General features: G+C 36.4%; 1 protein-coding gene across 2 annotated transcripts; it reads right to left on the bottom strand.

Annotated features, from left to right (window-relative positions):
* Positions 1 to 234: 234 nt before the first annotated feature.
* On the bottom strand, positions 235 to 25809 carry LOC132550906 (mediator of RNA polymerase II transcription subunit 15-like). 2 transcript variants are annotated; one of them, XM_060215004.1, is made up of 18 exons: positions 25757 to 25809; positions 23532 to 23619; positions 23177 to 23228; positions 22629 to 22805; positions 20154 to 20329; positions 19154 to 19237; positions 18386 to 18505; positions 18006 to 18097; positions 16261 to 16388; positions 14868 to 15008; positions 14561 to 14624; positions 14122 to 14182; positions 13463 to 13480; positions 12870 to 13036; positions 11976 to 12142; positions 11142 to 11240; positions 3148 to 3245; positions 235 to 1487 (listed from the first exon to the last, which is right to left on the bottom strand). In XM_060215004.1, the coding sequence occupies exons 1-18, from the start codon at positions 25807 to 25809 to the stop codon at positions 1449 to 1451; spliced, it is 1824 nt and encodes a 607-aa protein (XP_060070987.1). In that variant the 3' UTR covers positions 235 to 1448. The 2 variants fall into 2 exon arrangements, with proteins under 2 accessions (XP_060070987.1, XP_060070988.1); XM_060215005.1 differs by having other exon boundaries at positions 18386 to 18502.
* Positions 25810 to 27388: the final 1579 nt, after the last annotated feature.

The raw sequence follows: 27388 nt of genomic DNA, 5'->3' as shown, positions 1-27388 counted from the left end.
GTATATACAACCTCATGTCTTCATCAAATTGTGATATACAGTTGTTGACATGTGTCACTTTCCAGGTATATACAGTTGTTGACATATGTTACTGTCCAGGTATATACAACCTCATGTCTCCATCAAGTTGTGATGTACTGTTGATGACATGTGTCTCTATCCAGGTATATACAACCTCATGTATATACAGTTTTTGACATGTGTCACTGTCTATATACATCAAAAGTTGTGATGTACTGTTGATGACATGTGTCTCTATCCAGGTATATACAACCTCATGTCTACATCCAGTTGTGATTTACAGTTTTTGACATGTTTCACAGTCCAGGTATATACAACCTCATGTCAACATCTAGTTGTGATATACAGTTGTTGACATGTGTCACAGTCCAGGTATATACAACTTCATGTCTTCATCAAATTGTGATATACAGTTGTTGACATGTGTCACTTTCCAGGTATATACAGTTGTTGACATATGTTACTGTCCAGGTATATACAACCTCATGTCTCCATCAAGTTGTGATGTACTGTTGATGACATGTGTCTCTATCCAGGTATATACAACCTCATGTCTACATCCAGTTGTGATTTACAGTTTTTGACATGTGTCACTGTCCAGGTATATACAACCTCATGTCTCCATCAAGTTGTGATGTACTGTTGATGACATGTGTCTCTATCCAGGTATATACAACCTCATGTCTACATCCAGTTGTGATTTACAGTTTTTGACATGTGTCACTGTCCAGGTATATACAACCTCATGTCTCCATCAAGTTGTGATGTACTGTTGATGACATGTGTCTCTATCCAGGTATATACAACCTCATGTCTACATCCAGTTGTGATTTACAGTTTTTGACATGTGTCACAGTCCAGGTATATACAACCTCATGTCAACATCTAGTTGTGATATACAGTTGTTGACATGTGTCACAGTCCAGGTATATACAACCTCATGTCTACATCAGGTTGTGACTTACAGTTTTTGACATGTGTCTCTATCCAGGTATAAACGACCTCATGTCTACATCAGGTTGTGATATACCGTTGTTGAAGCATGTTATGTCGGCAAGACCCCATATCAACATCAGAGATTCATTAGTTCTGTCTACAATTGCATTTGATTTTGACCTCACAGCACCAGTGGTAGCCAGGTATTTCCCACATTCTCATAAGAATTTCCAATATCTTTACTCAGCTTCTGACTAATATTATGTGTTTTTTGAATACTCAAATTCAAAATAAATATGATTTCAAGTTTTCCTCAAGAATTAGTTGAATAATATATATTTAATCTAACTATTCTGGAGAAACTCTGTTGGAGAAAGTCTTGGTTGAAATGAGTGATGGCCACAGAAAGCTCTGTAAATTTGACTCCAACACTTGAATTCATCATGATAAGGACTGACATAACGTTACTGGACAGTAGCATTTCTGGATGGTCAGACTGATGCAGCACAGGCTTTTCGCACACTCATCTCCTGAAATGTATAACAAAAATTATTTGAAATGTGTTTTTTATGTTATTTTTATGGGAAGGGGATTGGGAATTATTTGATAATTCTAACAAAATGTAGTTTGTTAATAATAGTCTTAGCTAACTGAACATTATTTTAATAACTCATTAGACTCTGCATAAAATGCATACTACAGACAATTTACTGTACTGCAGTAAATATTTGTGGCTGTTCTCCATCCTACGATTGTATGATATTAACACATTGACTGCTGACACTATCAAGGCCAAACACAAATATAATTTAGTCCCTTGCCAGCTTTTATCATTGGTACACACAGCCTTGGATTTCCAGACCAAGTAATTTGCTTCCTTGTCTGGAGACATTTCTGATCAGTCAATCCAAAACAGGGATCTAATCAACCATTCTGAATCCCTTACCTGTAGATAACTTTTGACCAGTCAATCGAGAGCATTCAGCTGAACAACCAATCACATGACCTTGAATAACTGATTTACAGATGATCTATGACCAGCCAATCAGAGGCATTTAACAACCATCCATCAGATGTCATGCTAAATGTGCCAAATAGCCAAGTTTGTTGCCATGGTGGCAAAACAAGGACGTGCTGAGTTGCATAACACTTTATAACGTGTCTTAGTACCAAGTACGTATGTTGCCTCACACATGGATTTGATTAAATACAAATGTTCCGACAATGCAACCACTCAGCCCAGTGGCTGTAACAATCATGTCATCCAATGCATAAATAAGGTTAAATCATGCTGTCATGGTCACTGCAATTCTAGCTGTTTGTTGTTGACTAGTAAACAAGTCCCAAGGCCACACTGCATGTTAATCTCCCGTATATAAGACAGCCTTGGGAACTGTATATTGTGTTGGAGGACACCTACCAAACCATGTTGTTTCATATCTACTGGGATGGAGGAAAGGTACATTGTCTCATTGCATTAATTTAAGAAGTTTGTGACAAATACCATTTGTACCGTTCCTCTCTCCAAATCATCATCCTCTTATCTACTGCCAAATGAGATTCCATTACTTACTTCATATAAACAAACATATCTATACCTATATCAAACTTGGGAAAAATTACGACAGGTCATTCAAATCTGGAAGCTTGTAATCAACATTTCTGTTTAATGTATATTTCGTATTCATGTATATATATACATTGCAGTCCAGGTGTTAATATAACGTAATGTGCCAATTTGCCACCATGATCATGTGGAGAATTTCCAGCTGTCTATCAGTACAACTTCCAAACATCCTATTTTGGGGATGTCGTGGTGTAATGGTTTGGCAGTTTGCAATTTCTTGGCCAAGCAATTTGATGCCATAGATCATGAGTTTGAGGCCTAGCCAGGGCACAAGTAAAAAATTATCTTCATTCAGCAATTGTTCACAACATCAAATATATCTATATATGTACAGCATCTACATATATCAAATACTAAGGCAACATACATGAAATATTTGACACGAGGTAACCAAGTTGGCAATCAAAGGGCAATTATATAAGGTCTGTTAGCTTTTTTGTCTAAAACTGCAACAGCTATGGATGGTCTTATTACTAACATCGGCTTATTACCAGATCATATAACAATTACATTTCACTTTGGACTCCTGTGATATCTGACCCCTTCAACTCTATATAACTTACCCATTTGTCTAATAGCTCTGTAAATGTAAACTTGTCAGGCATCCGTAAGAGGAGAACCTCTAGAGTATTTTGTACTGACTGCAGGAAGATGTTGGATTCTGGAAAGAAAGTAAAATGGCAAAAATATATTGTATGTAAAAATCTTATTGGAAGGGCAGTTTATCCTCCAAGTACCGGTAAGTGTTCAGTTGTATAATGTACTAAAACCAGTATTTGTCCAGGTGAGCACAGTAAACCATTCACTATTCCCTTAGACAAAGTAAATGAGAATATACCAGGTCACCAGCCATACAGGTTTTTCCATAAGTACTCCAGTCTTCCACACTGAATATTACTGAATATAATACTGAAAAATACAAATTGGCCTAACTAGTTTTTCATCACTGAAGAAAAATAGATATTTCTCTTGAGAGACATAACCTGACAGTTTTCTGCTAAGAGAATTATACAGAAACAGTAAGGTTTTGAGGACACTATATCGGTATTACTGTTTTACTTATCAATTTTCCAAACCTAAATGGATGGTCGGGTGGTAAACAGGACATGCTCTTGGGTTTCATCGAGGTGACTAGGTCTTAAATCCCTTATTGGATGTGAAAAGGAACAAGGTCACCTTATTGATCAAGTAGATTTTCCCACTGACATGCAGATTTCTTAGACCCCTTGTATGCTTCAATACAGGAAACTAGGAGTGATTAATGAAAGTGGATAGCTTGTTTAACAATTTTGGTCAGATAAAGCTTGTATCTCAAGTGCTGAATGCCTCCTTCCCCAGCAGAAAAGCCCAGGATTACACTAAGCGTGTACAATAGTACAAAAGACATACAGTACCTACTTGGTGTACTACAACAATGTGTTTTTATCCATTAGTCTACAGAAGAATGCAAACAATTTGGTATTGCAGAGAGCTGAGAGCCGGCAGCAGAAACACATAACACTTTGGTATAATGTGCTGATGATGGCTGTTCATATAAATACCTCATTCTCCCCTACACTCTGTACCTGTCCCAGTAACAGACTCCATGTCACTGGATACAATAGATATTAATTCAATAACTACCAGTAGCAGATTCATATCTGACAAATAATGTATACAGTGCACAGAGGTGACTTCTATAAAAAGATGGTGTACATAGAGAGGGAGAGGGGGGTTGGGGGGGGGGGGGGTTGGGTTGGGTTAAGGGAGTTTTCAGACAGATGACATAACAGCTGTATCAGATGATGGCATTGATAAAGAAAATTTCATACAGTGACTTTTACAAGCCAAAACCAAGAAAGGGATCCACTACACAATGGTGACCTTTCTAAATACATGATGACATATACAGAAAGGTGAACAATGATCTCTAAAAAGATAACTGCCAGGGGCCCACTTCAGGGAGAGATGACTGTTTTGTGATCTCCATGGACAATGAACACTATTTGGTGACCTCTACAGACGAAGAAGACTGTTTGGTGACCTCTTTAGATAGAGGTGACTGTTTGGTGACCTTTAAAGACAAAGATATCTGTTTGGTAACCTCTACAGACAAAGAAGACTGTTTGGTGACCTCTTTAGATAGAGGTGACTGTTTGGTGACCTCTACAGATGAAGATGACTGTTTCGTGACTTCTTTAGATAGAGGTGACTGTTTGGTGACCTTAAAAGACAAAGATATCTGTTTGGTAACCTCTACAGACAAAGATGACTGTTTGGTGACCTCTACAGACAAAGATGACTGTTTGGTAACCTCTACAGACAAAGATGACTGTTTGGTGACCTCTTTAGACAAAGGTGACTGTTTGGTGACCTCTACAGACAGAGACGACTGTTTGGTGATCTCTACAGACAGATGACTCTTTGAATATCTCTTCATACAGAGATGACTGTTTTGCAACCACTTCAGACAGAGATAACTGATGATTGACCTCTACAGAAAGAGATGTCTGTTTGGTGACCTCTACAGACAGAGATGTCTGTTTGGTGATTTCTACAGACAGAGATGACTGCTTGGTGACCTCTACAGACAGAGATGTCTATTTGGTGACCTCTACAAACAGAGATGACAGTTTGGTGATTTCTACAGACAGAGATGACTGCTTGGTGATCTCTACAGACAAAGATGACTATTTGGTGATCTTTACAGACAGAGATGTCTGTCTGGTGATCTTTACAGACATAGATGTCTGTTTGGTGATCTCCACAGACCGAGATGTCTGTTTGGTGATCTTTACAGACAGAGATGACTGTTTGGTGATCTCCACAGACCGAGATGTCTGTTTGGTGATCTTTACAGACAGAGATGACTGTTTGGTGACCTCTACAGACAGAGATGACAGTTTGGTGATCTCTACAGACAGAGATGACACCTTGGTGATCTCTACAGCGATGACTGCTTGGTGATCTCTACAGACAAAGATGACTATTTGGTGATCTTTACAGACAGAGATGTCTGTCTGGTGATCTTTATAGACATAGATGTCTGTTTGGTGATCTCCACAAACCGAGATGTCTGTTTGGTGATCTTTACAGACAGAGATGACTGTTTGGTGATCTCCACAGACCGAGATGTCTGTTTGGTGATCTTTACAGACAGAGATGACTGTTTGGTGATCTCCACAGACCGAGATGTCTGTTTGGTGATCTTTACAGACAGAGATGACTGTTTGGTGACCTCTACAGACAGAGATGACTGTTTGGTGATCTCTACAGACAGAGATGACTGTTTGGTGATCTCTACAGACAGAGATGACTGTTTGGTGATCTCCACAGACCGAGATGTCTGTTTGGTGATCTTTACAGAGATAAATGTCTGTTTGGTGACCTCTACAGACAGAGATGACTGTTTGGTGATCTCCACAGACCGAGATGTCTGTTTGGTGATCTTTACAGACAGAGATGACTGTTTGGTGACCTCTACAGACAGAGATGACTGTTTGGTGATCTCTACAGACAGAGATGACTGTTTGGTGATCTTTACAGACAGAGATGACTGTTTGGTGATCTCTACAGACAGAGATGACTGTTTGGTGACCTCTACAGACAGAGATGACTGTTTGGTGATCTCTACAGACAGATGACTCTTTGAATATCTCTACAGACAGAGATGACTGTTTTGTGACTTCTTTAGATAGAGGTGACTGTTTGGTGACCTTAAAAGACAAAGATATCTGTTTGGTAACCTCTACAGACAAAGATGACTGTTTGGTGACCTCTTTAGACAAAGGTGACTGTTTGGTGATCTCTACAAACAGAGACGACTGTTTGGTGATCTATACAGACAGATGACTCTTTGAATATCTCTTCATACAGATATGACTGCTTTGCAACCACTTCAGACAGAGATAACTGATGATTGACCTCTACCGAAAGGGATGTCTGTTTGGTGATCTCTACAGAAAGAGATGTCTGTTTGGTGACCTCTACAGACAGAGATGACAGTTTGGTGATCTCTACAGACAGAGATGACTGTTTGGTGATCTCTACAGACAGAGATGACTGTTTGGTGATCTCTGCCGACAGAGATGACTGTTTGGTGATCTCTACAGACAGTGATGACAGCTTGGTGATCTCTACAGAGATGACTGCTTGGTGATCTTTACAGACAGAGATGACTATTTGGTGATCTTTACAGACAGAGATGTCTGTCTTGTGATCTTTACAGACATAGATGTCTGTTTGGTGACCTCTACAGACAGAGATGACTGTTTGGTGATCTCCACAGACAGAGATGACTGTTTGGTGATCTCTACAGACAGAAATGTCTGTTTGGTGACCTCTACAGACAGAGATGACTGTTTGGTGATCTCCACAGACAGAGATGACTGTTTGGTGATCTCTACAGACAGAAATGTCTGTTTGGTGACCTCTACAGACAGATGACTCTTTGAATATCTCTTCATACAGAGATGACTGATGATTGACCTCTACAGACAGAGATGACTGTTTGGTGATCTCCACAGACAGAGATGACTGTTTGGTGATCTCTACAGACAGAAATGTCTGTTTGGTGACCTCTACAGACAGAGATGACTGTTTGGTGATCTCTGCCGACAGAGATGACTGTTTGGTGATCTCTACAGACAGTGATGACAGCTTGGTGATCTCTACAGAGATGTCTATTTGGTGACCTCTACAGACAGAGATGACAGTTTGGTGATCTCTACAGACAGTGATGACAGCTTGGTGATCTCTACAGAGATGACTGCTTGGTGATCTTTACAGACAGAGATGACTATTTGGTGATCTTTACAGACAGAGATGTCTGTCTGGTGATCTTTACAGACAGAGATGTCTGTCTGGTGATCTTTACAGACAGAGATGACTGCTTGGTGATCTCTACAGAGATGACTGTTTGGTGATCTCTACAGACAGAGATGACTGTTTGGTGATCTCTACAGACAGAGATGACTGTTTGGTGACCTCTACAGACAGAGATGACTGTTTGGTGACCTCTACAGACAAAGATGACTATTTGGTGACCTCTACAGACAGAGATGTCTATTGGTGATCTCTACAGACAGAGATGACTGTTTGGTGATCTTTACAGACAGAGATGTCTGTTTGGTGACCTCTACAGACAGGGATGACTGTTTGGTGACCTCTACAGACAGAGATGTCTATTTGGTGATCTCTACAGACGGAGATGTCTGTTTGGTGATCTCCACAGACAGAGATGTCTGTTTGGTGACCTCTACAGACAGAGATGACTGTTTGGCGACCTCTACAGACAGAGATGACAGTTTGGTGATCTTTACAGACAGAGATGACTGTTTTTAATTCATTTCAGGTACATTTGTATGTTATTCAATATACTTCATTTACAAAAAATTATCCTTCCTCCTACTAACTTGCTTAATGTGTAGACCAACTAATCTCTGGTGCATACTAACTAGCCAACCATGTAAACAGTATAGACCATTTATACATACTAACCTGAGTATAATGACTATCCTGCCAAGTGTACCAACTAGTCTGCCGTTTATACCGACCAGCCACCCTTAATAACAAGTAGCCTGCCATGTATACCAACTAGTTCATTGTGTATACAGACTAGCCTGCTGTGTATACTAACTAGTTCATTGTGTATACAGACTAGCCTGCCATGTATACCAAGTAGTTCATTGTGTATACAGACTAGCCTGCCATGTATACCAACTAGTTCATTGTGTATACAGACTAGCCTGCCATGTATACCAACTAGTTCATTGTGTATACAGACTAGCCTGCCATGTATACCAAGTAGTTCATTGTGTATACAGACTAGCCTGCCATGTATACCAACTAGTTCATTGTGTATACAGACTAGCCTGCCATGTATACCAACTAGTTCATTGTGTATACAGACTAGCCTGCCATGTATACCAACTAGTTCATTGTGTATACAGACTAGCCTGCCATGTATACCAACTAGTTCATTGTGTATACAGACTAGCCTGCCATGTATACCAACTAGTTCATTGTGTATACAGACTAGCCTGCCATGTATACCAACTAGTTCATTGTGTATACAGACTAGCCTGCCATGTATACCAACTAGTTCATTGTGTATACAGACTAGCCTGCCATGTATACCAAGTAGTCCATTGTGTATACAGACTAGCCTGCCATGTATACCAACTAGTTCATTGTGTATACAGACTAGCCTGCCATGTATACCAACTAGTTCATTGTGTATACAGACTAGCCTGCCATGTATACCAACTAGTCCATAGTGTATACAGACTAGCCTGCCATGTATACCAACTAGTCCATTGTGTATACAGACTAGCCTGCCATGTATACCAACTAGTTCATTGTGTATACAGACTAGCCTGCCATGTATACCAAGTAGTCCATTGTGTATACAGACTAGCCTGCTGTGTATACCAACTAGTCCATAGTGTATACAGACTAGCCTGCCATGTATACCAACTAGTTCATTGTGTATACAGACTAGCCTGCTGTGTATACCAACTAGTTCATTGTGTATACAGACTAGCCTGCCATGTATACCAACTAGTTCATTGTGTATACAGACTAGCCTGCCATGTATACCAAGTAGTCCATTGTGTATACAGACTAGCCTGCTGTGTATACCAACTAGTCCATAGTGTATACAGACTAGCCTGCCATGTATACCAACTAGTTCATTGTGTATACAGACTAGCCTGCTGTGTATACCAACTAGTTCATTGTGTATACAGACTAGCCTGCCATGTATACCAAGTAGTCCATAGTGTATACAGACTAGCCCGCCATGTATAGCGACTAGTCCATCGTGTATACAGACTAGCCTGCCATGTATAGCGACTAGTCTATCGTGTATACAGACTAGCCTGCCATGTATAGCGACTAGTCCATCGTGTGTACAGACTGCAGTAGAGCAGGAAGTGCATGAGCCCTTAATGCTTTAGACTTGAAAGAGATGTCATTTTTTGTAGACCTGCTCAATAAAGGAAATAAACAGTAATGTTTTTACTACAAAACGGTAAATATGAGTTAGAAAATAACTGATGTACAAAAAAAGCATTCTCAATAACATGACCATGCAGTACAGCATGGGCGCTAAGACAGAAACAAACACTTGTGTGCCTGATAGATTCACTACCATGATATCAGAGTATGTGCAACACTTGTAACTCGTTGCCGAAGGAGACAAATTATTTCTCTGTACTTAATGAAGCGTGGGAAAGTTTGATTAAAAGTACCTGCTAATAAACACTCAACCTGCCTGGTTAATATTTTGAATCCCTACAAAGTTTAACACTAGTTGTGCTGTCTCTATTAAGTAAAATGTTAACTGATCAGCTGTGTATCATTCTTTAATTGCCTCCATTTTCCTCCTTTTTTTTAACTGAGGAAATTGTTAATGATCAACAGCAATTTAAATGCATCTGGTTTGACTTGCAGACCCCAGGTGTTAACCAAGTTTGTCAGTTCTCTATTTGTTTTTGACAGAGAAGGCTAAGCTCACCAGACTCATGCTTGATAACTAAACTGACTTTTTCTATTTATGCCATGTTCATGTTTGAATGGGTCTTTTTCTTGATACAGACTTGCCATTAATGCTTCCATACAGAGATTAAATCGCTTTTAAAATATTTTTTGGAGGAAGAGGAGTCAATAATGGGCCCCATTCTCAAATTGAATATATTTCATACTTCCCAAATTCAAATATTTAATACAGACGATAAGCATGGAGCTCAATATGGTGAGATTATAATGAAATAATGGTCTTTGATCTTTTCTAAAAGACATGTTAGATCAACATTGGGACCAATCCTTTTTATAAAAGTATTCTCCATTCTGTATTTCCAAATAAGAAAATTTTCAAAGAATTCTAAATTGCTTTTGAACATCCTGAGAATTATTGGTATCATGTACGTTACAGTTGGTTATATCTACAGAGGATTGGATTGTGCTGTATTCGTGGTCATTAAGAAGGTACAAAATTTAAAAACCTAGTAAATATGTTTACAGTGAATGGAAATCTTGGGAAATACATGTTATATGCTCATGTTCATGAACACCAATGTATAGGCATGCAAAAAATTAAATCTCTGTGAACTAGCCTGAAACAGGAAAATCTGAAATAACCCTCCGAACTTAAAAAATTATATAGTATATTGTTTTTCCCGAAAAATTTAGATTTCTTAGTTTGTTGGAGATCTTTACTTATAAGAGGTAAGAAATACCACTACAATGGAAATTTGATAGAGTAATTTTCCAGACCTCCACATCTTAATTCAGACTTAAACTGTGTGTCTAGACAGGTCAGAAACGTATGTAAATCAATAACCCTTGTCAAAACAGTCAAACAAGGGGCCTGTTTCTCAGTATGTTACATTTCAGGAAATATTGATACAAGCATTGAAAGGCTTTATAAAATTTCAAGAGAAAGCAAACAAAGATCAGTTCAACCATATTTATAACAAACAACCCTGGTCCCACTTTTACAAACCTATTCATCAAAACAAACCAAATCTGGTTTATCTGAGGGAGGGGAGACAACCTGCTGAGAAGAATTACTCACCGTATTCTGTTGCTGTGGTGTCACACTCTGGACTGTTGTTGGGATACGTTCCCGGAACTTTAACAGATATGGGTGGTATACTGGGCAGGTTCTTATCATCTGTGGATAGAAATACCAGACTTATCTATACACAGAAATATCCCATACATTCTGTTAAATCACAAATGTCTATCTACTAATCCTTAAAGTACATACAAACATTTCTCATGATCAGCTAGAAACATCAGAATTAGCTTTGATAATCTCAGTGTCGCCGATTCATCTGATTTCATCAGGTCAACCTGATACTGACCATCACAATGATTTGCTCAATCCGTGAAAAATGCAAGAATCACATGCTAGTCTTTAACTTTTGATTAGTGTTTTAAAATTCCAAAACCAATTTTTTTAACAAATATAGGCAAAATAATACCATAGAACATCATGTAAATATACACAAATGTGGTAGTTATACAAGAGAAATTTTATAAGGGTCCCTTGTTATCCCTACAATGCAGCCCTTCACCTTAAACTTTTAAGGACCATGACCAGTTATTAGATGGCTAGAGGTCAGTGACACTGAAATCTGAGATACTTTGATCTGAAATCTTGGGACTCTAAATAAGGATAGAACATCAGGGTACAGACACATTTTATGTTACAGTTACACTAAAACGAGTGCTTACAGAGATAAAGCATAACTTTTTACTTCTTGTACCTCTTAAAAAAGTTACATTAGATGGACTCTGCAGATAATTCATATGTAAATGTTTGAATTATATTACAACCAACACCGATGCAAAACTGACTAAATCCTGTCTACATCAATACTGAAACAAAAATCTTTGTGGTTACCTAGGCGACAAAGAAGGTGGATATCCTTGGACCCGCCGTGTTGCGTTGGGTCAAAGTTGACTTTAAAGCGATTTCCTAGGCGTGCAATTTCGCCTTGAAGAATGTGAGGGATTTCATCATGTTCTTGTTCCTCAACACGGCGACGTTTCGGAGGTGGACTTGGCGCCCTGGAAACAATTGAAAACAATTTAATCAAAACTTTCATTCAGTGACATCTTAAGAACATATTATATGTCTCACCTGTTCTTCATCGTCTGAAATTTTTAAGTAATCTGCTAAATACAACAATAATTTATATCTGTTTTCTCCCTATAACACTGAAGTCAAATTCTGACACACTGTAAAGCAGAAAAGCTAGTAAATTCTACAGTCCTAACAACAAATACACCAAGTTTAGTTAAAGTTTGACTTATAAATTTTGAGAAACAAAACCAAACGAAAAATTTTAACAATGGAATGTTGATGACAACTGATTTTTCATTGTAAAGAATTATTCAACTGATCTTCATACTTTTTCTAAGGACTGTGTTTGCAAAGGGAACAAGGACGACTGTTGAGGCTTATTAAAATACACTTAAATAAGTTGGTGGCCAAATAATCATATAGAAATCAGTTGCTCATGAAATATAAAGATAATTTTATTAAATAGGTTCAATAATTTTATAAGGTACAATTCTTTTTATGGAAATATTGAATGATTTTGTTAAATTTCACATAATATGTATTAGTGCAAGATTCTTTTGACCACATGGCTCACATTCTTCAGAAAATCAAACAGAAAAAATATTTTCTGAAGCCAGGTAATCTATAGAATTAAGCTGGACCTTTGGTCTGTATTTCTATATCTTATTAAAATTCATCTTTATTAATATGACTACATCTGTTTCTTTATACCTGATTGGACTGCCATGTAAGGCTGTAACGGCTGGACCAAACGTCCGCTGTAAGGAGTGGTTCAACATTGGTGATGCCATGTGTGCAGCCACTGCATCTAATAATGGCTGACACATGTGAGTGGCTGTCGTTGTGGCCTTGGTGACAACTGTATCTGCTGATGGAGCCTGGAACATAAATATATAAAAGACATAAAGACTGACACTGGTGAGTGGCCGTCCTAGTGGCATTATGATGTGACGGACGTATCTGTTAACTGAGCTTGTAACATATACATGCAATGCATGTAAAGGACTTTCCTGTTGCCTTTCTAACACATATTAATGACATCAACACCACAACAAAACTTATTACAGATCAAACACATGATATATGTTACAGAATCCACAGAAATAATCTGTTAGTTATTAGGGTGTTTGGGTTTTATCGTCATAAAAACCATAAAAACTGAGAATATCAAAATGCTGATAGACTATAATATATAGATTCATTTTTTTTCAACACCCGAGGTTATATTGCCACATTTCTATGAACATTTCAATGAAGCCAGCACTCCTCTCTATCTTGTTTCAGTGTAATTTTGATTTTCTTACCAATTCTCCAGTTTTGTCCTGAAAACAAAAAGGAAAACAATCAACAAATTACATTTGAATCACAGAAACAGGTAATATTTCATGAAATACAGAGAGAAAAAATATTTATCAATAAAAAGCAACCCACAATCTTAAGGAGTTTTCACTTATGACTGAAAATTGTGAAAGTGAATGACTACATCTCCAGTAAAGTATATTACCTATTTTCCTTGCCACATACAAAAAAACATTTTATAGAAACTAGAATCATCAAAACATCAGACCTGCTGCCTGAACATCAGTTGTTGAATACACAAGGATTTGCAAAGCAAACTTACATTAACCTGACCTGTCTCAATAAATCTACAGACATGAAATGATACAAATGTCCCCCCCCTCCCCCACCCTTTTTAAAAATTCACATTTGAAAGAATTTTCACCAGGGGCCAGGTTTGATGTTTAACATTATATTTCTTAAACTCATTATTTGCCCTTGTTAAATAACATAACTATGACAATGACCTTATGAAAACGCCCTACAAAATGTGACCTTATGATCAGGTGAGATCACATCTTGCCATTTTTGACCTTATCATGTCATCTAGTACGTATGATTTAATGAGACAGGATATAGATTGATGTGACCTTTAACAGCTGACCCTGATATGACCTTGACTTACCCATTCCAGTTCAAGTTTGAGTAGCACCTGTTCACATTTGAGAAGAGTTTTCCATGGTAACCTGAAGAATAATATAGATCTTATATACCAATAAACCCTGGTCACCGTTCCGTTACAGTGATCTGGAATTTTTAATTTAGGAATCAAATGGTTCCCATTTAGTTATTTACACATTTCAAATTTTTCTGGATAATATATATCTTGAACAACATATCAATTAAGTCAGCAGAGGCTCCTATAGACCTGTCACCAACCCCTGATAATATTTCTTGTCAGTGGTCAGATGTAACTTTCTCACATTTTATCTCGGCAAATTAAGACTGAAATTAAATCAGGCATAAAATTTGATGTGATATTATGGGAATAGGATTTAAATTTGTTCACATATTCATACAATATCAAATACACTCAAGAGGAAATTTACTGAACAATATGTTACCTTTTAGAGGGATCTGTCAAGATTTCCAGTAGGTTCTTCATCTTGTGGATTTCCCTCACTCTGTCTGCAAATACAACAATACTGGCATGTCAACAGAATCTTGATTTATACAAAAACTAATGAAACAAGAGAAAAATATCCTAATAAGGAGAAAATTTACCTAGTAATCCTTAAGAAAAAGCACTTCATTACTGCTAACTCTACATCACTGTTAATCCCTCATTACTGCTAACTCTACATCACTGCTAACCTTACATCACTGTTAACACTTCATTGCTACTAATCCTACATTGCTGCTAACCCTTACCTTCATCCTTGTCTGCAGACTGTCTGTTCATCATACGACGATTTATTCTCCTAAGTGGCTCTATGTATTTAGACAGCTGGTTTAACTTGTCAAGGTAAGCTTGGTCCTCCTGTGATATTGGAGCCTGGCCAGATCCAGCGGCTAAAATCAAAGGGACATAACTCCCATCAAAAGGTATTACTACCACCAAAAGGAGAACATTCTGATAGAATGGGAGTACTCTGCCCACTATTTTTCATACCATAGGACTGAGACTCCCATCACAAAAATATATATTTTGATGACAAAGAGGCATAATTCTAATAACAAAGGGTACAGTAGCAAGGCAGCTTAGCCACTTCTTCCATGTGTACCAAAAACTGCTGAAATGATGAACTAGGTAAAAGTGATTGGCCAGTAACACAGAAATCTGTATGTCCGAATTCATAACAAAGGAACATGATTCTGATTACAAAGAAAATATTCTAATGACAAAAGGACATTTTTACTTAACTAGAAAATGTCTTGTAAGACATGAATGACTCTGGTCCCATATTTGTATAACAATGATACAATGTTTTTACACTGTAGCAAGAAGAGACTCAAGGGGCCTGCATCACTCGCCTTGCTTATTTAGCTATTCACCTATTTACTAAAGAATTTCAACTATAACAAACAATTTCTGATAAAATTTCCATATTTGGGTCCAGACCTTGTGGTCAAACAAAGGCCAGATTCACTATTCATTAAATTGCTTCAGACCAAACTTTGCCAATACCCTTGTATGGAAGGAGGATTCATATGAACTTACATTTTCCCAATTTGGCCCCATCCCTCTCGGCCTAGCTTCACCCAAGAGTACTTCAGACCAAATTTGGCCAATATCTAATAATTCCTAATGGAGAAGTAGAACTTAAAGAAATTTGTTCTTTTTCCCCAATTGGGCTCTGCCCCTCAGGCCCCAACGGGGCAGATTCCACTGACAACTGCTTCTGCTTCACCAAACAATGAAACCCACCATTTATACAAACTTGATACCCCTTTACCCAACAATGCTTCAGACCAACTTTGGGCAAAATCCTATCTGGAAGAGTAGTAATTTAAAGAATTTGCTCGTTTACCCCTCTTTAGCCCCACCCCTCAGACCCAACGGGGCCAAGACCATCCATTTATACAAAATTGATGCCTCTTTACCCAAAAATGCTTCATACTAAATTTGAGCAAAATCAAATAATTATTACAGAAATAGGATTTTAAAGAATTTGCTCTAATTCAGGCCAGTTGAACTAATAATAACTTCAGGAGGCCCATAACAAGCTTGCTTTTCAAGAGGAAGAGGCACAACCCTCATAGTAATCTTAGTATTATAGACAACATGACATCCCTTGAAGATTACAAGTGATATGTACTTTACCTGGTGTGTTGAGGTTTGTGCTACTAGGAGAAAGAGCACTGAAGTTCCGAGACGCAGGGGACGGGACTACATAGCCCTGGGGGGAGGGGGATGTCATCATTGAGATTGGTGAGTGGGTCATCTGGGACCTGTAACAGATGTGAGCATTCATTATTTAGAATTTAATAAAGAACCTGAAACAAAAGGGAGCGTTCATTATCTCAAATATAATAAAGAACATGCAACATATGCCAAATTTAATTCAGGACCTGCAACCTGTGGGAATATTCATTACCATAAATCAAATGTAGTTTGTATTATTTAATAATTATTAAATATCTGACAGTTTACATTAATCACTTTTACGATTAGATGTAAATCATAAAATACACACAACCTGGCCATGTTAATTTCCTCCTACCTAAAACACCTTTATTTTACAATCCTATTTTAATATAACTACTGGTTATGGAGTAATAAATTGACATATCTGTGAGGGTGCCTTCTTCAGAATGATCATCTTCCTACTAAGAAAATTTTAATTGCCAATTTTTTCCTGGAGAATGATCAGTTTTCTACCAAAAGGTTTTGTTCATATGTCTCAAGTTTAATTACTGTATAATCATTTATTTTTGTGGGAGTTTTATTTTCAAAGCTTTCATTAGTACTCTTCATCTATAAATTCATAGGTACTCTAAATCCACAAACTGTTGAAATTTGTACAAGCGGATTTATTCAGCTACATTATCTACAAAATCAAGTGTCCATGAAAGGGCCTTTTTTTTTTTTAAAGAAAATTGAAAAAATTGAGATCTATGAGAATACAGGATTTACACTTAACCAGGGTTTAATTTAACATATACAGCAATGAAATAGCAGTGATGTAGATTTTTCTAATTTACAGAGCAGTTTAATAATATATAGTTCTAAATACAGTCAAATTGTTGTAAGGAACTACCAAAATAACTTTGAGACTTTGAATCATGCATGATGGGTTATATTGACGTTTTCATGTCATGGCTATATAAAGTTAATGACACAATATTTCTACCTGAATAAACACAACAATTATCAAAAATACAAGTTTAAATGGAAAGATGCATTTTTATTTTAAAACACAATATTTTCATTCAAGAAAAAAAAAAAGAAAACCCTCCGAATTTAAAAATTCTGTAAACTAGACCGAACTAAATGCCATTACCACAATGGCAGCTGTGAACATCACACAACATTCAATTATCTTTGATTTAAATATCATGGCTTTTAATTAACCAATTAAATTCTAATCTGTGTCCAGTCATTAATTAACCTCATAATACAGAGCCAATGATAGCGGGCTATGGTAATCCCATTGTCAGGTAGCATTCTTCATTAAAATGTGTGAAATTTTGCAGCAGCAGCAGGAAAATACCTGCACAGTGCAGGTAAATGCTTTGTTCGAATCATCATGTATCAATGACTGTGTTATCATAGCTTACGGTGCGTAAAAAACTTTGATACATCAAAAAAGTTTGATTTATAAATCTTTGATTGATAAAGGGGTAAGTAAGTAGTAATATATAAGAATAAAATTCGGGACAAAACAAAAACTTTGATACATCAAAAAATTTGAATCATCAAAGTTTGATTCATAGAAGTTTGCCTGTACATTGCTTTATAATTCAAAATTTTGAAAGTCAAACAGCAATAAAAAATTCCACCTCAAAAGTATTTCATTTCAGACAACAATTACATGGTGTTCTAACATAACTCTACAGACTACTGACCCTGTTGACTGTTGGATAGGGGAAGGAACAGCTGATGACACGGTGCTGGCCTGAGACATCATTTGTTGAGGCTGTGCCTGCTGCCCAATGTTCTGTGCATATAAAACAGATAACAATATGCATCATTTTCCAACTTTCTTCTACTTTTAAAAATTTTCAAAGTGAATTTTCCAAGCCTAATTTTAGTGTGGTCCAATTTCTCAGATTCTGAAAAACCACAAACCATTGTTGGGAAGGGATCCAGCCTAACAACCTCAAATCTTCACCTGATGTTTTATTTGGCTGATACTTGACTAACTGAGCAATTGTGGCCCCCTCATTTATTATCATTTTCTCTAATAATAAGTGACTTTTTGTAATATGTTAGGTTCCTAACTTACCCCCTGAGGGAAGTTTCCAGGTTGGGACATGGGTACCCCCTGGGGTCCAGGTCGCTGTTGTCCTACAGGCATGTTCTGGTGTTGGTACTGGGACTGTTGTTGTTGTTGTTGCTGCTGCTGCTGAAGAAGAAGACCAACTCAAGATCACTGCTAACTTATCACAATATTAATATCATGACATGGCCTTTCTTCAGGGGCCTGAAATAAGCCCAATTGTCAACTGAAAGTATTCCATATTTAAGCCAAATTTCCAAAATTTGCGATTTCCTTTTTAATTCACCAATTTTCTTCTAAAAATGAGGTAAAAATGCCCCCATCCCAAACAGTGAAGAAACCCTGAATGATTATTAAATACATAATAAAAACAACATTTTATATATTAATTCTTTTTCAAGTACATGAAGACTGTTACAAATCATTCTTGAAGACATCCAAGATATTTTACTTTGCTTTAAGGTTTGCAACTGTTCCGAAGAGCAGGTTTCTCATAAAATATAATCACAAAATATATTGCCAAATAAATTTACTACTGAACCTGTGTTTTTAAAGAAGAGTTACCATTTCATATTATCTACAGTCCAGATCAGTGGGAAAAAAACTATAAATGTATTAAACATGCAGATGTCATATGTATTTGCAGTTTCATAAATGTTTGGATGGGAAATTTTCAGTTAAGGAAACTTTTGATGTAGTGAACTTTTGATGTAAAAATTTGAGAGTCAAAATTTAAAAATTCAACAGATTTTGTTCTGGTTGTAGGAGACATACTGGGTTGGCACTGGCCGGTAGCTGTTGGGCAACAGGCTGAATCTGAACCTTGTCAGCAGATGTCACAATGAACGCATCCTGCCTCTGAAACAATGAAATATCACCAAGCATTTTCTTAACAAAATATACTGTGGTTCTATTATATAAAAAATAAATCATCTATTGCATACTAAATGTATGAAAAATCTCTAAAACCATACTTGCTTCAGTGAAGAAAAACAGTATTTCATTATCAATTGAATTTTAAGAAAAAGGAACATGTAATTAGTCTGGAAATGCAATATTCTGACTAAACAAAAGGTCTACTGGCCTTGATGGTCACATGGTAACATTGATGATTTCCAAATGGAAATAAACAATGTTATGCTCAAAAATGCAATTTTTTCCATAGAAATTACAGTAAGGTTAACCTCCTCCACAGGAAGAAATGTGAGGCCCATTTTGGTAATTAATGCATCTTAAGACACTTCCATCCATGACGGGCTTTTGAATCTACCATACCTAAGTGTTGAGATGAAGATTTTTGAAATTTAGGTCAATCTGGCTCCTTTTGACCCTGTCCATCAGCCAATGGGGGTAGGTCAGGATCAATATATACATATCGTCCAGTCATCATCCCTTGCTCGTAACTCTAACAAAGTTTGAAATATTTCTGATGGAAATTAAACAAATTGTGCTCAAAAACCTAATTTGATTATATAAATTTGAGGCAATTTGACGCCTTTTGGCCCCACCCTTCAGACCCGCGGCCATGAACTCTAAGGATCCTAAAGTAGTCTTTTCTTAAGCTTGAGATCTTCACATATGAATATTCTTGAAAGAGTTTGACCTCTATAATTAACTTGCACTCTGACAGATTAACATTTTCAAAATTATGACCTAGACCTTGACTGCAATATCATCAGCCTTGTGACACTAAATGACCTACAATGAGAGACTTGCATGATATTTATATTGTGACCTTGACCTTTATCACTCATATTAACTTGTGAATCCTGACCTGTAATGGTGGTCGCTGTTGTTGCATATTGGCCATGTTACGTTGTTGTTGTTGTTGCTGTTGCTGCTGTTGTTGTTGTTGTTGCTGTAGTAACATGTGTTGCTGCATCAACTGTTGTCTGTGTTGCTGTTGTTGCTGTTGCTGCATCTGTGCCTGTTGCTGAGGAGTCAGTATTCCTGTAAGTAGCTATAGTAATTAAGGATACACATCAAATAAAAATCCCTTCCACAAATAAAAAAATCCTCACACTCCAATTGCCATTCAATTTCAAAATAATGAAACATGTTTGTCATTGTTTGATAGGTGACATGTTTAACAGGAAAATTTTCATATTTCTTGGCTAAATTTTGGATTAACTACAAAAATAAGAGGACATGAAAATCTCATTGACATTGTATGGAAAGGCAGCACAATGGCAACAAGGGTCTGTTTATTTCTTTGTGACTTTACGTCCTTACAACAGCCAGTGTTGTATGGTGACCATGATGTCTATCTATGAGCCACCAACATACTTTTATAGTGCCTTCACAGTAAAATGTCAATACATTGACAATGTAGCACAACACCATACCCTGTCACAATATAATGACTAGAGGGACACTTTTATAGTGTCATCACAATGAAATGTCAACACGTAGACACTGTAGCACAACACCATACCCTGTAACATTATAATGACTAGAGGCACACTTTTATAGTGTCATCACAATGAAATGTCAACAAGTGGACACTGTAGCACAACACCATACCCTGTCACAATGTAGTCATTTTAGGGCCACTAGGATGTCATCAGTGTCATACCACTGAAATATCACCAACACATGGTACCATGACACTTACTCTTGTCATATTATACTAAAAATGGGCTATTAATTGTTAATACATATCATTCCATGCCAAGTAACAAAAATTGAGCACAAAGTTCAATTATAACTAGAAATTGTTGGCCAACAATTTGACACGCTTTTCACCTATACACAACATCTTACCTAAAGGTCAATAATTTCTATAAAGATGATAGCTAACCATTCAAGCAATTTATACACTAGATATCTAGACAGTGCAACATCAGATAATTTATTTGTGTTACCTAAAAAAGAATTTTTTAAAAGTGACCTCTTCCTGAAACGGAAAGTTGACATTTGACACAATATTTTCTTACAACTATCGTATGCAATATGCAAATGATGAAACCTTATCACCTTGTTCCTCTTAGTTTTTTAAAAGAAGTTACTTTAGATATTTAAACAAAATTTTCCCATGTGACCTTGAAAGAGGGTCAAGGTCATTCATATTATCAAACCTGATAACAAATAACTGGGACATCTTGCATGTGAAATATCCAGGCTCCACACCTTATTGAACTTGATAAGAAGAAGTTTTACATAAAGTTTGTTACCTAAAATGGTAATTTTCAACTTTGACCCAAATCAAGAACTGAAGAGTATTTGATTCTACAATATTTTGATGTTGAGGAGAAGATTTTTGAAATCTGAGTCAATTTGACACTTTTAGGTCCGTCCCTCAGGTACCTGTGGGGTGGGGACCATATTAACTGTTTTTTTAGTTTATCTAAGGCCAGGGAAAGTTTCAGCAAAATTTCATTGAAATTGGTTCAGAGGTTTTTGAGGAGAATTCAAAAATGTTAAATTGTTTACGGACAAAAGGGGGTCGCAATAAGTCACCATGAGAACTTGTCTCAGGTGACCTCAAAAGCTGCTTAAACTTCTTTCATACCTGATGCACCTTTTCTGATAAATTGAAAATCACCTTCATATCCATTGTCAGGTGAATAACTTTATACTGTGAAATGAATAATTTTAGTGCTCATTTGATATTAGTGGTTTTCGTGCCAAGACATCAAAGTGCTGAATACATATGACTGCCAAAACTTCCATGATGCTTGAAACAGATCAATGAAAAAGTGGAAACTGGAAAAACAATTTATTAACACCAATAATTTGTACAAAAGTCCAGTAACAATGTCTAATGATTTGGACAGTTTGTGTTTTACATCACATCTAACATTCCTATAATCTACCTAGAGGAGCTTTTTGTTTTGTGTGATGGCATCATCATGACCTCTCACAAGCAATGCAGTGTGAACAGGTAAAAATTCTATACTGCCAACGGAATGAAAAACAATTCATACCTGGGAGCTGCAATAATTGATTCAGTATCTACATTGACACATATCAAAAAACCAGTCAACCGTACCCGTAACTCTGTTCACCTCTTCTGACTGCTGAGATTATGTTGTAAATAGAACAGGAATACACCACTTGCACAACTTCAAAATTTATGCTGCTGTTTCCCAGTGCTAAATTTAACTGCGTGAAAAAGGTAACAAGACCCCAGAGCGCTAAATATAGACTGTGCCAAATTAAATTCTTTTACAGTATTAACGTCCAGTCAATCAAATTGATATATCCAGTCAGCACATTATTTCCAGAAATTATAGAACTATGTAACTACCTGTTTGCTGGCCAGACACAGTTGTGCCTTGCATGGCAAGATTCTGAAGGGCATTGATTGGGTCCTGCATTGGCTGTTGTTGCAGTCCTGTAGCGCCACCTTGTGGCATACCCTGTTGTTGAGAATACATCATCCCTCCTGGACCCATCCCTTTCTTTTCCTTTTCTTTTTGGGCATCTATGAGGAACAAAGAATTTAACTTTCTCCTTTATCATTTAAAATGTAACCTGTCTGAATCTTTACGAACTTTCATTTTTTAGAAAATAAAAATTCAGCATATATTTTTTGATGCCACTTTTTCAGTGATTGGCATGAAGTTTTTAAAATTACTACATTGATGTATTTAAACACCTACAATTTCAATCTAAATCCATTTTTCTATTTTCTAAGTCAAAATGTTAAATCTTAGTATTTTTCCCATTTTATTCTGTTTAATTTCTGTTCTCTATGAAATTCTCTTTGACAAATATTTAATATGACAACTTCATATTTTATTGAAAGTTAAGGAAACAACCTTAATAAACCTTTACTATGCACCAGGCACTTACTTATTCCTTTGACGTGGAGGATAAGTCTAGCTACAAGTGCTAAGTACTCTTCCTGAAATGACACAAAACAAAACCGTAAAAATATATGCTTTCTTTTACAAGATTTCTACCCCAGTTAATGATGTCTATTTTTCTTCAAAAAAGTTGTACAGATGAATACTTTACAACAACAATTTTTAAAATCTGAAAAAATTGTATACATGTTACATATCAGTATTACACAAATCATGTGTACTACACTTAGGCAACTGTTGTAAAACAAATAAAGTTTATATTTTACCAAACTGAAAACGTACATATGCAGTCCATACAGGAAGCCCATTTTCTGAAAGTTTTTATATGGTTAAACACTTACTCTGGTCTTGGCTTTAAGAAATACATGGTTTTCCATTTCCATGCTAGATTTTGTCATGGGTGTAGCAGCCATTCTCACTGCTTCGTCTCTATGAAACGTATAAAATACAAACATAATATTCATTTAACTTTCTGAATACACATTCAAGACATTTATAACAATATTGAATTTGATTGCTTGCTGGGTTGGTCATTTCACATTATTTTGAGGCTAAGTAATAACTAGAGTCGAAAGTTTCTTTCCCCAAGGACTCAAACACATACGAATAGGGTGGTCTGTGAAAAACATAAACAGCTACAGGTAGGGAACAATGAACCATGCACTTCAGATGTTCACCTTAGGTAATGTAAGCCAATAAATATCATGGCCCCTAGAAATATCCAATAAATCACACTATCATCAGACAAATACCATGTAATAACTTAGCCCCAGACAGTTCACAATCAATGACTATCAGACTTTTATCAATATGTATTAATATATTAATGTAAAAAGTATGAAATGCCTCACTGAGTAATAGCAAATAGCACCCTTCCAGACATTCCTGATAAGCACCCTCTTAGGTAGCATCAGACACCTACCACACAATACATGACTTTGAATAAATTGAAGTTATTATGGTTCATTGAGAAATACAACTTAACACCAATCCTAAGTTTTGGAGAGAATCATCAACATAAGGTAATTGTAACAGGTCACATGAACAGCATGCACCATCACTTAGGCCAGAAAAGGGTAAAATCCCTCTCTTGCAAATAAAAATCTAGTACAATCCACAACAAAGAAACACCTCAACATCTAAAAATCATTCTCCATGAACTTTACTCTCTTGTGTTTTTAATATTAAAGCTGGTAAAGCAAATTGTTGCCATGGAGAAAACAGATCCTTGTGTGACCTTTTAACAAAATCAGGTCAGATCTTATCAGAGCAGTTTGGCAAACTGACCTAATTACTTTCATTAGCTGTGAATTAATCAAGATACAATTAATACCTCTTGAACTACAGACTGAAAACTCAGTCACACTGACAGTATCCATGGATGAAAGTAATCTATACATGATGTGACAACTGGCAAAACAGACACTGTTGATCTAAATATATAGAGCCAGCAGGTAAACAAGTGAATCCTGGAATTTTTGTACCAAACCATTTTTGCACTAAGAATCTTTGTACAAAGTCGTCTTCACTTAGGGAATATTTGTTCAATAAATCAAAGATAGGAAATTAACAAAATGTGAAAAAAGAACAGAAAGTGGTGCATGCCACAACACTAGAATCATGTTATATTTCTATGATTGAAAGAAATTACATAAAACGAAAATGAATACCGGTACTTCAATGATAAATTTCTTAAAATAATGATAATTACAAAAAATCCTTTTTTGAATGGTGAAAAATATTATCGTATGTTGTTTAAAAAAAATTCAGCTGAACCTGACTCTTCTGAAATGGCTACATTGTGTAAAACAAACAACAGTACCTAAGCCAACTGAAAATGGACCGAACCGTATATATTTTTTCATTTTGGCAAATAATTTATGTTCCATCAACAAAGACTAAAAACACAATACATTAAATGAACTTAAAAAGGAAATTAAACACAAAAATGTTTTTTTGGGCAGATAGCAGTGATCCTGAATTCATAGATAAGACATAATATCATTTCCGATGACTATTTTCAAAAAACATTTCTAAAGTGCATTTAAGCTTATTTAAACCATTGTCTCTGAGGAGTATAGTCTAGTGTCTGATGTGATGTTTTAGTGTAACAGGATTGAGTAATGAAAACACTCTGCCATCACCTGGGGTACAAACTAGCAACCTTCTAGCTGTACACTACGCTGCTTGACTAAATGGAAATTCTCACTAGTTTCTTAACATCCTCACAAATCGAAAGATGTGCCAAACCTGCCATTCTAGCTGGGTCCAAGGAGGAACTGTATATTCAGAACATGTATGAAATATATGGCAAGTTATATACAATGTAATCTGCGAGTAAGTCACTCTTATCATATAAGCTTAGATATATCAATATCCTTACTGTATACAAAGTATATTGCAACTTGCCCCGTGCCTGGCCGCCAGCTGGGACAGTGTTTACAATCAAGTCAATGGGAGTGTTTAAAACGAAACTTAATATTCACTTGTTTATGAAAAAGGTATAAGATAATGAGGGTTTTGCTTGAAGCCTAACATGAATGTCTGATAACCACTTCTTTCTTACATCTGAGCGATGACTTTACGTCGGAAAGCTTCACTGCGCCAATCTTCCGCCATTTTCGTTTTAGTGTGAAGAGTTGTATGAAGGGAAGTAACTCGTCTTCGATGTACGTTCTAAAAAATAACTAACTATATATCCGTTTTTCGGTCTATATATAGTAAGAGTGTCAGTAAAACACACGATGAATCAGTCTACGGTACTGCAAGCGTATATAGGGACATGTGACGGAAGTTATGTTGAAGTCGTATCTTATGAACAGTTTTTATAATAGTAATAATAGCTCTACAAAGCTCAATGTTTTATGGTTCAAAAACACATATTTAGAAAAAAAAATCTTGTATCTTGTAAGTGTTGCGACAAAACATAAAAAAGTAAACAGACCTTTACATTATAGACATGCAGAGCTAAAGAAAAGCAACACAAGCATAGCTGTAACATTAGAAGTAACCAATGGAGTCACACATCTTAAGGACGTGGAAAGAGGACATAAAAAGGACCTCTTTCACGAACAATGGGATTTTGTCCACGATCCGATTTAATCCAAACCATGTGGCATTTATAGCACCCCAATACCCCCCCCCCCCCCCCGGAAATAGCACTAAAATTTTTCAAAAGGCCCATAGGGCCTGAATTATTATAGAATTTGTGACATTTACTGGGGTATAAGGTAAGGTTCAGAAATGGCTCCATAACAAGACAAGGGTTCATCGTAAGGCTTCTTATAACCACTTATTTTGTTCATTGGAATTTATTTGTTAATTTAAGCAAACTTTACTTGTCGTCAAATTTGGCATAAGAAAAAAGTTATGATCAATTAAATAAAGAAAAATGTGATTTTTTCTTGATTTTTAGAACATAGTTTGATCTTAGGAGGAGTGTTTCAAACTCTTCCTGTTTCAGTGCACCCAAGTGCTTTTAATATAATTTGGCCCCTTATATTTGCTGTTCTTAGCCAAAAAATCGAAAAAAATCGTGACCGGTAAGTTTGTCAATTAGCAGCTAAATTGCGTGGAGTCAGAATCTCGAAAGTGACATCATGTGATTGATATGATGTTGAGATATATTTCTTATCTTGGTTTTTGTTCTTCAAAATATGAAAGAGAGATAAAGAAAGTTTAGAGATGACATTGGATATATAAACATCTTTGTAAGTAAAGTAAGAGGCCTGGAGGGCCCGTATCAGTGCTTTAGATCAAGTCTCTTAGAAAACATATTCAGTATGCACAGTAAAGTTACATATTTCGTTATGAACATCTACCAAGTAGAATAACACACTACTTGTGTGCACCTCATTCCATTTGACTTTATTTCATTAGATATATCTGGTAAATTTGTAGTTATATAAAAAAGAGAAACTGTAACCGGTAATACTATTTGTAATACATGGTCAGAGTCTGGAAATGTAAGCTATATTTTAAAACAAATGTAGCTTTTGACTGTCATCTTTTGATGCATGAATGTATGATCAGCTGTTGAAGTGAAAATGGGTCGGAGAACATAACAAATATGTGTCTGGCGGGTTAATGTACTTAGTGCCAAATGCCGCTGTTTTCTACTACAAGAGTTCCTCGGAACTGTATGTGTCGCCTGCATAAAGTGTCACGGTCACCCAGAAATTGAACTGGATGTGCAACG

The sequence above is a fragment of the Ylistrum balloti genome, unplaced genomic scaffold, assembly GCF_031769215.1.
Source record: "Ylistrum balloti isolate Yb309-2 unplaced genomic scaffold, AGI_CSIRO_Ybal_v1 Utg370158, whole genome shotgun sequence".
Taxonomy (NCBI): Eukaryota; Metazoa; Mollusca; class Bivalvia; order Pectinida; family Pectinidae; genus Ylistrum; species Ylistrum balloti.
This window is presented reverse-complemented; position numbering and strand designations above follow the sequence as displayed.